The sequence below is a fragment of the Oppia nitens genome, unplaced genomic scaffold (assembly GCF_028296485.1).
Source record: "Oppia nitens isolate AA-2021 unplaced genomic scaffold, nextdenovo-longstitch-racon4-pilon3 scaffold11_pilon_pilon_pilon, whole genome shotgun sequence".
In the NCBI taxonomy this organism is placed as follows: Eukaryota; Metazoa; Arthropoda; class Arachnida; order Sarcoptiformes; family Oppiidae; genus Oppia; species Oppia nitens.
In genome coordinates this window covers 1,868,298-1,880,756 of record NW_026533190.1, presented here as the reverse complement: position 1 = coordinate 1,880,756, position 12,459 = coordinate 1,868,298, and the positions used below count along the sequence as shown (strand labels likewise).

At 23.5% G+C, this 12,459-nt stretch overlaps 2 protein-coding genes across 4 annotated transcripts; both read right to left on the bottom strand.

Moving 5' to 3' along the window:
- Positions 1-5,200: 5,200 nt before the first annotated feature.
- Positions 5,201-6,660, bottom strand: LOC128954165 (high mobility group protein 20A-like). Of its 3 annotated transcripts, none has more exons than XM_054299752.1 (4): positions 6,635-6,660; positions 6,418-6,566; positions 5,827-6,349; positions 5,201-5,727 (listed from the first exon to the last, which is right to left on the bottom strand). In XM_054299752.1, the coding sequence occupies exons 2-4, from the start codon at positions 6,502-6,504 to the stop codon at positions 5,222-5,224; spliced, it is 1,116 nt and encodes a 371-aa protein (XP_054155727.1). In that variant the 5' UTR covers positions 6,505-6,566; positions 6,635-6,660; the 3' UTR covers positions 5,201-5,221. The 3 variants fall into 3 exon arrangements, with proteins under 3 accessions (XP_054155727.1, XP_054155713.1, XP_054155719.1); XM_054299738.1 differs by having other exon boundaries at positions 5,827-6,352; positions 6,635-6,659; XM_054299744.1 differs by lacking the exon at positions 6,635-6,660 and having other exon boundaries at positions 5,827-6,352; positions 6,418-6,572.
- A 3,183-nt stretch (positions 6,661-9,843) lies between these two features.
- On the bottom strand, positions 9,844-11,085 carry LOC128954239 (uncharacterized). The gene is made up of 2 exons (XM_054299818.1): positions 10,648-11,085; positions 9,844-10,565 (listed from the first exon to the last, which is right to left on the bottom strand). The coding sequence occupies exons 1-2, from the start codon at positions 10,882-10,884 to the stop codon at positions 9,957-9,959; spliced, it is 846 nt and encodes a 281-aa protein (XP_054155793.1). The 5' UTR covers positions 10,885-11,085; the 3' UTR covers positions 9,844-9,956.
- Between the last annotated feature and the right edge of the window lie 1,374 nt (positions 11,086-12,459).

Here is a 12,459-nt window from a genome sequence, read left to right as displayed (position 1 = left end):
GCATACTATTTATGGAAATTAAAATAATTGATAATATGATACATTGAGAGAAATTTTTTTTTTTAAATTAATTATAAAATTTCATTTAATCGATACTTATTTTTTTGGGAATTTTTGAATTTATTATATATTGTTATTATCACACAATATTATAATTACGGTACTATTATTATTACAATTATTATTTTAAAAAAATAATTTACTTATTATATAAACGAACATAATATATACTTTATAATTTTATTTGTCTATTTTTTATTATTATTATTATTATAATTATTAAATATATCCATTATTATAATTAGTTCAATATTATGTGATTACTTATATATTTAAAAAAAAATTAATAAAATTATTAATTGTCTTTTTTCTACACATTTTGTTGTTGTCTTATTTTAATTTTTAAATTTTTTGTTGCAATTAATTTTTATCCTAATTTTATCTTAGTTTTATGATATATATATACGGTATAGTATTAATATGAAAAAATATTTATGATATATATATCGTTATTATTTTAGCGTTTTTTTCAAAAAATTAAGAAAAAAATGATAAAAATAATATATAAAGTTATATATATTTAAAATGTAATTGAATGACATCAGCACTTCAACTACAGTTTTTTTTATAAAAAAAAATAACTTAATAGCAAATGATAAATAATTTGCAATTTATAATAACATTATAAAAACATATACAGTATATATACAGTATATATCTACTGTATCTAAAGTTTTTATAATTATTATGAGTGCCAACAAAATAAAAGAGTTTTTAAAAGTTTATTAAAATAACAAAGTAATTAAACATGTGTTTAGTTAGTTTATAATTTAAATATTTTGAGCACCATATTGTTATATCATATTTAAATTTATATATATATATATATTATATAAATTTATATATAGTAATTAAAGTCTAGTAAATAATTATAATGTATATAAAATAAATAATATGAATACTTGGATATATGAATATAAATAGATATACAGTGTAAAGTAGAAAACAATTTAACAAAAATAAATAATATATTTATTATTATATAATTTAAAAATTGTTTTTAACTTAATCACAAACTAATAATAATCAAATATTATTGATATTATTTTTTAATATTAAAAGGAAATACCGGTAATGTATACCAATAATAAAATTGATATAAATATATGCTGAATATAATATATATGATATATATATATATATATATAGTATATATAATATTGATATATATATATATATAAAATGCTGATACTAGATGACATTTGCTAATTTATTATTACATTTTTAAAACAATTTTTCAATTGATATATCAATATATATATATATATATAATATATTAAATTTTGTTATCAATACAACTAATCAAGGAAATGCTCTTAAACTTTATATTATTGTATTAGTAGGTAATAATAATAATAATATATTAGTTTAAAGTAAATTATAATTAATATATATATATAATTATTAGAAATATTATTATCATATCAAATAATTTGTGTTTTATTATTATTCATTTCAACAAAAAACAAGTGTTTTTTTGTTGTTGAATTTTTTTAATAATTAAAAAAAGTAAGTTAATTGTAACTTAAATAATAATTATTGTTTTAAATAATTGTTGGTATTAAATTAATTAAGTTATTTTCATTTTATTGATAATATTAATAATAATAATAATTTTTATGGGTGTGTCAATTATTAGGCAAACAATATACCTTAGACTATAGTCTCTAACAATTGTATAATCAGTAATACTGTGAAGTAATAAAACTATACAAACTTAACAATCATATATATAGTGATATATAAAATATATGTATTTATGGGGATTTTATTTATTTATTAAAATACAATACCGTATAATAATAATAATACTAATAATTTTTTATGACTTTTATTAGTTTTTCCGTTTATTTCTATAGTTATTTTGTATTTATATAGTATATGATATATATATTATTGTGTGTGTGTGTGTGTGTATGTGATAAAATAGCTACACAAAAATGCAATAATTAAATTTATCTTGTAACAATATTGCTTATTACTTATTTTTTATCAATTAGATTTGTTTTATGAGAAAGAGAGAGAAAGAGAGAGAGAGAGAGAGAGAGAAAGATAGAGAAAGAGAGAGAGAGAGAGAGAGAGTTTTGCAATTATAAGCGTTATATACATACATATAATATATATATATATATAAATATATTTTTATAATTTTTGAGATAATAATTAATCTTTTTTACTTATTTAGTTGCAATTTCTACATTTTTTTTTAAAACTGTGATATACATATCATAAAAATTATTATTGTATGTATATATAAATGTTTGAATATATATATATATGCTATATATTTATCATACGGTATCACTATTTTTTTTTATGACGGACACTAATATTATTTAATACCCATTTAACCGCATTTGTAGTGATATTTGTATTTATTATTACATTTAAAGAAAGAGAAATTTTTAGTTTGTACTAAAATTATTATTAAATATAGTTCATAATTATTATTATTTTAATTAATATAAATTATATTTTATTTAAATTTTTTTTCATCAGTATAGAAGTGTCTGTGAAGTTACCAATCTGTTTGTGTTTTTATATATTTTTTATAATTATTATTATTATTATTAAAAACTAATACTAACATAAAGTTTACATCGACAATATGGTAATTATAAAAAAATATTTTAATACATATTTTTCAAGTATTCAAAATAAAACAAAAAATAATTAAAAATTTTTATTATTTTTTTTTGTTTAAAAGATAACACTAAAAAATAAACATAGTTTATATCTATCTTATTATATATTGATATACCGGTATATATACGGTAATATATATATATTAATTACAATGCAATTAATGTTAAAACTATATAATTAGTGTGTATTATGTTATAAATAATTATTATATGATTTTTTTAAGGGTTGTTATCTGGTAAACAATTAACTTTTAAAAATTGTATGTTTTTATAATTATTATGACTACTAATTGAAAGTCAATTGTAATGTCTATGTGTTTAACCAATGTGTGTGTGTATGTGTGAGTGTATGTGTATGTGTATGTGTATGTGTATGTGTATGTGTATGTGTATGTGTATGTGTATGTGTATGTGTATGTGTATGTGTATGTGTATGTGTATGTGTATGTGTATGTGTATGTGTATGTGTATGTGTATGTGTATGTGTATGTGTATGTGTATGTGTATGTGTATGTGTATGTGTGTATGTGTATGTGTATGTGTATGTGTATGTGTATGTGTATGTGTATGTGTATGTGTATGTGTATGTGTGTGTATGTGTATGTGTATGTGTATGTGTATGTGTKTGTGTATGTATGTATGTGTTTATATATGTGTGTATGTRTGTRTGTGTGTGTAAAAAGTTGATAATAGGAGGTAATAATCTTCAAATAAATCATTTAATTTTCTTATTTTTTAGTCCAGTGAACACAACAGCACCATAAGCACAGGTATCGCACACACACACATGTATGTGTGTGTGTGTGTGTGTGTGTGTGTGTGTATTGACTATGACATGACTGTTTAATTAAGTTTTTTTCATTTATATCATATATTTTTGTTAGTATCAATAAGGTAAAGGGGACAGGTAGGTTATGTACTGTATGATTAGGGAGTTTTTTTAAACTGAAAAAATATGTTAATTTAGTTATTTTTTAAAAGTTATTGGTTGGTATTGAAAAACTATTCAATAAATTTTAATATATTATTGTATTTCATTATATTTTCAATATTGAATGTTTGGTGTAAATGAAATGATTGATTTGTAATAATTTTTTGTTTGAAAAATAATAATAATAAGTTTTTTTTTAAATATAATTCTCAACATTATTATATAACTTATATATATAAAAAAAATAGTTATTTTTTACTTTTTATGGGAACCGGTATTGTATATATATAAAAAATTGTATGTTATTAGATGGTTATATCCCCCTCAAAAAAAACCTCAAAGTCGACAACAATTGTTATTTAATCACACCATTAAAAAAAAAGTATTGTCCCGTAAAGAGAGCTTATCCGTGGACAGTCGGGTTTTGTATGACCAAACCGTAAATTATATCTCATTTTATTATTATTTATTTAATATAATTGTAAATTGAGATCAACAACACTGTCATGGAGTTGCTCTCTTTATGGCAATCACTTGATAAGCACCGGTATCATCATTGTCATCATCATCACTACCAGTCATAATAATAATAAAGTGGTTATTATAATAATAATAACCGATTTTTAGGTATGAAATCTCTCTCTCTCTCTGTCTCTCTCTCTCTCTCTCTCTCTCTCTCTCTATTTAAAAAAAAATTTAAATAAAAACAATTTTATTAATTACTAAACAAAAATTATGATTCAACTTTTTTTTATTACTTATTAGTATATTTAATAATAACATATCTATTATTTTTTATATCAAATTTTATTTTTTGTTATATCATATTCAAAAAAAAATTGACTATAAATTTATGAATCATGTATTGTATGCTTATTATTATTTTTATATTTTATTTATTAATTATCAGCAATTTATATGCTAATCGGTGGTAACTATGATAAAAAAACTAAATGGTGAGAAAACTATTTAATTTTTTTTGTTTGAGTGTTTCAAAACACATATTGTGTAAGTAAAGTATATATTGAAATGATTTTTTCCCCCAATGAAACATTAATTATCTTATATAGTAAATTATATGAATAATATATTTTATTGAATTTAGTTATTTGATAAAAAAAAAATTAGTATAAATATTATTTTTAGTTGAAAATATTACAATATTATTATTTTAAATACAATTTTTTTGTTTGTTTTTTGGTTATTAACTGTTATATTCGTATTTAAATGAATGATATAATTGTATGAATAAATATAAGTACAGTATCTTTTTGAATATAATTTGGTTAATCATATTATATATATAATCTGGAAGTATATTTACATTACATTTAGATATATATATATATATATATATAGGAAATAAATGTTGAAATTCAGTAAAAATAATAATAATATAATAGTTGTTTTTTGTGATAATATGTTGTGATAATAATATGTATAAATTATATAACAATTAACAAATTAAAAATAAAGAAAAATATTTCATATATATATAAATATAAATATATATATGTATTTTAAAAACAATAGATTTGTTTGGTTATACATTGATAAGTCAAAAACCAATTAGCGGTAAATCAAATCAATGAAAACCGTAGTCAATGGCCGCCACAATACCGCGCACCCGTTCGGCCAGTGCTTCCGTATCGCGTGATTTATCTTTGACGGTAAGTTTTGCGTGCAATTTGACAATATAGTCGTCAACGTTGTCCATTGTCGGCACATCGCCAGTACCGGGCATACCGACGGCAGCAAAACTTTTCACCAATGTCTGGCGCAATTGATTCAAATGTTGGCCAATCTGCTGGATGTTTGACCGCTGCTGAACAGTTTCGGATTCCAGCTTTTCGATGGCCGACTTCATATTGTCGATGTGTTTGCTTAGGATAGCATTCTGTTCTTCGTATTCGGTATTCAATTTCCGTAGTTGTCTTAGTTCATGTTCGCGGGTACGGTTATGGTCGAGAAATTCTTCGGTAAAAATCGGCAGATCCAGTGTACCCGAGCTGACATCAACGGTGAGGCCACCTCCTGAGGTGGTGGTGTTGATGGTGGTGGTGTCCAGTGCTTGATTTTCATCGTTATTAACTATATCAACAACAATAACAACAAAATAGTGTCAAACAAATTGCTGATAATATCGTGTCTAATGTCGTCTATAGCCATCTAAACAATAGAAACACATACCCGACAAGTGGCCACCACCTGATCCATGTTTGCCGTGACCGCTACCACCACTATTAGCTGGTCCACCGCCACCACTCGCGGCCAACTGTTTTTGCTGTAGCTTTTGTTCGCGTCGTTGTTTTTGTTTTACCAGAAACTCCTGATAGGCATCCGTTCGCTGATATTCTTCCAGTTCTTTGATATAGACTTCGCGTGCCTTTTCTGCTTCATCCAGATATTTGCGTTTAGCTTCGACATCCATTGCCGTCCATTCGGCGGCCAATATTTTGGTAATATCGGCAAAACTTAGTCCCGGATTGGCCACTTTAGCACGATCGCGATTCGAGTTCAGAAATCGTACGTAACCATTCAGCGGTACCCGCGGAGCATTCTGGTCGCGCAACTGTTTGCCCCGTTTCTGGCGTTTGGCCGCCGACGATGAACCCTTTTCGGCTCCCGGCGACGCGCCCTTATGGCCATCGCTTGACAGCCGTCTCTTCGGTGTTGTCGTTGTGGCCGCCGATGATGATGACCGTCGGTGGTTCTGCTGTTGGCAATGACAACAAGACATTTATAAATTTTACCGAAATGTGGTCACAAATTATTACTAACCTCTGCGGCTGATGTGGCGGCGGCGAAATGATTGTTGTCATCGGCAGCTGCGGTAGTGTTCATATCGTTACCCGTATTGTTGGCCATTCAGTCTATGTGTGTGTGCGAGTGGACAGTGATTACCGTAGAAATTAATTGCCGATTATTTACTTTAAAAAAAAATTTATTTATTGTTTTTTAATTATTATTTATTTATATTTTTTTTATTAAACAATACATTAATACTTTAAGTCAGTTAAATGTGGTATTAATACAGTCTATACTACAGTATAATAATAATTAACACACATTTCCCTATAGCCTATTGCTATTGACTTTGTATAACATTGTGTGCAAAAAATACTGTACTATATATTAGTGTTAGACTGTATTCAATTAGTAGTATCAATAGTATTAAAGTAAAATGTAGTGTTCAATGGTTTATAGAATAATATACAGTATGGAGTTCTATACTATAGACATAACACATTGTTTTGTTTTTTTATTATAGAATATCATATTAACAATAATGGGTTATTACTGTACTTTTTATAAAATGTTTAAAAAATATTTAATGCTTTAATATGTAAATTCAACATAAATAACGTCAATAATGCAGTTTTAATAAAAAAAATAAATTTAACCAGTGTAATTTATCCAAAAAATAAATATAATTAAAATATAATTATACTTTTTAAAAAAAAAATTAATTAATTATTATATATTTTTTTATATAAATAAAACTTTTTATACTAAATATTTAATACTAATTATAAGTTATATATATATATTATAATTGAATTTAAAAGTTAAACAAATAATAATTTAAAATTATTATATTTATTTTATAATAAAATAATTTTATATATATACGATATTATTAGTTTAAAATAATTAAATTAATAATTAATAAAACTAAAATATAAAACTTTGAATTTATTTTTTTTAAAAATATTATAATAAAATTAATACAATAATATAAATTATAATTCATTAGTGAATAAATGTAATAATGATATACAAAAAATGTATAATTAATTAAAAAAATACTTGTATTTTGAAAATTAATAATTCTATAGTTTAAGTATTTTAAGTTTACATATATATTTAAAAGTAATTATATTATAGATTAATTTGTTACATATTTGTTGAAAACACACATTTTTATTATTATTATAATGTTAAATATAAAAATGAAAAAATGATATAATTATTGTATATAATTATTAAAAAAACACAATTTCCTGTAAATTAATATATTGAAAATACATTTAAAAGTTTTTTTTTAATATATAGATTTTAAATATATATATATATAGAATCGTTGTATTTTATGATAATTAAATTAATGTTTAATTATAATATAAAACTTATAATAAAATTGTGTTTAAATTAGGAAATAAAAACACTAATACAATAGAAAATCAATGATAATTGTTATATTGAATCACTAATATTATAGCAATTAATTATATTAATCATAAATATAATAATCATCAAATCAATTATAACAAACAATCAATCAATCAACCAATCAATCAAACCAACTACACCTCCAGCCCAACATTATTAGTACTATTATACAGTTGACTATAACTGGGCGGAGCCGACGATGATCGTTGGCCACCACCACCACTAACTTGATTGTAATTCGGCGGCATATCTACGGCCAACAACGGCTGCCACTGTCGGTCGGTCAGTACATAACTGTTTGGTAATGTAGTAGTGGTGGTGGTGGTGGCTGTGTTAGTGATACGGTTGCTGCTAATGGTCGGTATGGCGGCGGTGGCTGTAGCGGTGTCTGACACCGATTGTTGACAATGGTTTCGGGGGTTGAGAGCACTGGCATAAAAATATGTTAGCAAACATATTTGTATATCTATTAGAAACAAAATCAATGGATAGTCACCAGTAAATAACTGTTTGAATGATTTTATGGCTGTCATAGTCTGTACGATAGCATAGGCTACGGTAATCCAACGGTTATCAGTGATGATACCCATTAGTCCGACCAAATGAATTAGTATGAATAGGATAAACACTGCGCTGACAATCAGATGGACAGGTATCGGGTAGACAACAAATGGTGGCTTATTGATTGAAATAATCGGAACAGTAGGTACCGTATGAACATCACTACTATAGTTCATCATATAGTATACATAAGCTATAAGTACAGTATAATGGATAATATGGATACTCGTTGCAACCGTTATAATTGACTTAATAATCAAAACTCCCGGTGCTGTTGGTCTAACTGTGTCTACCATTGTTTTTTATTTTTTGACCATTAAATTATGGAAATACTTTTATTTGTGGAAATATTTTAAAAAAACTAAAATTCAAAAAATAAAATAAAATAAATACTTATAATAATTATACAAATAATAATTAAATGTTGAAATATACTTGTAATTTACTGTTACTTTTCAAACTATTATTTTCAAACAAATTTTTCTATCTGGTTATGTCTATGACTAATAACTTTATGTATTATATAATATTATATACTGTACTTATATATATATATATATATATATATATATATATATATATATATATATATATATACTTATAAATCAGTATTGAATCAACCAATAGGACTATAGGGTTAAAGGGTAAATGAAACCTAAATACACATAAATATGGCTATTATTATTGCAAACTATTGAGTAATACTATTGCAATAATTGTTATTTTTTATTAAACATAAAAAATACTTAAATAGTTAAAATTTTTAATTTTTTGAAATACAATTAATGGATTATACTATACAAGTAACTTTTATTACAATTATATACTAACTATTATATATTAACTATTATTATAATAATAATTAACTTTAATAGATTATATATGTATATAATTTAAAAATAGTAATTTTAAAAAATAATCTATTTTATAATGTTAAAATTAAACATCATCTATAATTATTTATTTAAAAAAAAATATTTTATTATTTATAAAAAATGTTAGTATAATTTTACATAATTTTTTTTTATATAATATCAGTTGTTTATATTTATTTATTATTATTTTTTTAAAAAAATTCTCTCAACACTATTTATAATTATAATAATTAAATTATTAATTAATTTAATTTAAACAAAATTGTTGCTGTTTTTTATATATTAAAAAAATATTGTATTTAAAAATTTTAAACAACATTTGATAATAATAGTTAATAGATAATAATTATTAATTTGAAGAAAAAAAACTTAATAAACTCTAATATTACTTATAATTAAAATACTATACATGTACTGAATAATTAATAATTTTGATAATTAATACTGTCTTATATTTATAATAAAAAAAATATTATTTTAGATAAAAATGAATCAAAAATTAATAATTTTTAAAAAAAAATATTGCATATATAGATAATATACTGTAATTAATACAAAATTAATAATTGTTATAATACTAAAAAAAGGTAATTATTTATATAGATGTTATCATGACTTCAAAATTATAACCCAAACAATTAAACCAATAAATCCTGTAATACTTCCTATTATTTACCCCCTCCTCCTCCTCCGACACCTCCCGAATATTTCTTACATGTAATCACTGAGAAGTGGTGTACTTTTTTCATTGTATACCTGTCCTCTTCCAGTACCCGCTGGTACTACACAATCAAGAAGATTGGTATTATTATTATTATACAGTTGATTATAACTGGGCGGAGCCGACGATGATTGTTGGCCACCACCACCACCACTAACTTGATTGTAATTCGGCGGCATATCTACGGTAAAACCATTTGGTCGTTGGTCGTTGTTGACCAACAACAACGGCCGCCACTGTCGATCGGTCGGTACATATCGGTTGGTAGTAGTCGTTGTGGTTGTGTTAGTGATACGGCTGCTAATGTTCGGTAAGGCGTCGGCGGACAGCGATTGTTGGGGACGGCGTCGGCGGCGACGATGCAGATCTCTGGCATACGAAAAACTGATGAGACAAACGGCTGTCTCTATCAGTAACATATACCACGGATAATAATTATCTTCGTTGACCAGTTTAACCGCATGTATGACCTCCAGAATCTGTACCACCAAATAGCCTACAGTCATACAGTAGTGCTCTTTGATGGCACCGATCAGTCCAATCAAATGTATGATTAACGATAGGACAGCCACCGCATAGACAACCAGTTTGATAGAGCTCTGTTATTAATTAATTAATTAATTAATTAAGTTATTGTGTGGAAACAGTATGTTTTTTTTAAATTGGGAACAGTATGTTAACCTTATATGATGTGTCTAGAGTTTTTTGATGATAATTGTCATCAATGTTGTTGTCGTTGTTGTTGTTGTTGTTCATCAATTGGTCGACCATATAGTCGCAGATGGCTATGATTATGACACATCCGCAAATGTGTATTATAGCCGACACCGATACGATTGACTTTTTTATCGAAAATCCCGGTGCTGTTGCTGCTGATGATGCTGATTGCCTAACTGTCCCATTTGTTGCTATCATCATTTGGTAGTTTTATGATAGTTGATAGTAATTATAGGATATTTAAATTATTTAAATTTAAATTTATAAAAACCTATAATAATAGTCAGTCAATGTATTTAATGATTGTATTTTTTTCACAAAATATATTTTTTTAAAACTACAAAAAAGTTTTCATTAACTTGTTTTCTATGTGTTGGTTAATTGATGTACAGTAATAACTACCAGTATGTTTGGTAAAAACATTGCAACAGTGAAAACTAATATAATTTATATATATATATATATATATAACTATTATATAAACAAAAAATTGTTTGCTAGAACTTTATACTGATAAGCATATTCAATAAATTCCTATGAATTTTGACATTTGATACTTGTTAGTGGCACTGGTAGTGGGGATCCGGGGGTAGGGTGTGAGAGGGAAAGGCATAAAATTTATAGTCTACTCTAAATTGTTATGTAACTGAGCTCTTTATGTTATAGGCTATATAAGTATTCAACAACAACAACAACAACAACAACAAAATAATATACAGCTTAATATAAACTACTGTATTTATTATGTTTAGAGTAGTATATATATATATATATAGTTGAATAATATTATACGACATTATATATTTTGTAGTCATTTTAGTAAAATAAGTAATTTTTATTTTATTTTGAATTTATAAAAAATTAAATATCAATGAGATAGTTAAGAAAAAAAAATTAAATACATAAAAAGTTAAGTGTATTTATTTAACTATTACTATTAATACAATTAAAATTAGAATCAATATTTAATATATGTATATAAAATATGTAATTTATATATATATATATGTTTAAGTTATATAATTTTATTAAATAAACTTTATTAAATAAATAAATAAATGTATATATAAATATATTTAATTTTTAATAAATACACTTATAAATTATTGTACTGTACTAATAAATATTTCAATGAAATTATTTGAAAATGTTAACACATGAAAAAAACTGCCATGATCATCTATTTTGCATTTAATACTAACAATTATTATAGTATCATGGTAATAATTAGCTAGCAGTTTAATTATGCCTAATTATTTCGGTTTAAAAATAATATATTAATAAATAATTTTGTTATTTTTATTATTATTATGAAATTATCTATATTATAAAATTTTTATATATTATACATATATTATTAATAGAAATCTTAGAAATTTTTAAAAATATTTAATAATTACCATTTATATAGTTTATGTATAATTAGATAAATTATAATAAATTATTAATAATTTTGTTGTTGTTGTTGTATTTATGATCGATTTATTTTATTTGATTAAATAAATTTATTTATTGAAAAATTACATTTGATAAAGTTAAATTTTAATAATAAAATTTATGTATTTATTTCAAGCATAAACAAAATATAAGAATTTTTAAAAAAATATATAAAATTATGCAATTATTTATATAAAAAAATACTTTTAAGCATTTATAGTAGATCTCTAACAATATATATATATACTGTATATATATTTCAATAAATAATAATTATTTTTATTTAAAAATATGATAATTGTTTTTTTTTTAAATAATAATAAATGTATAACATTTCTC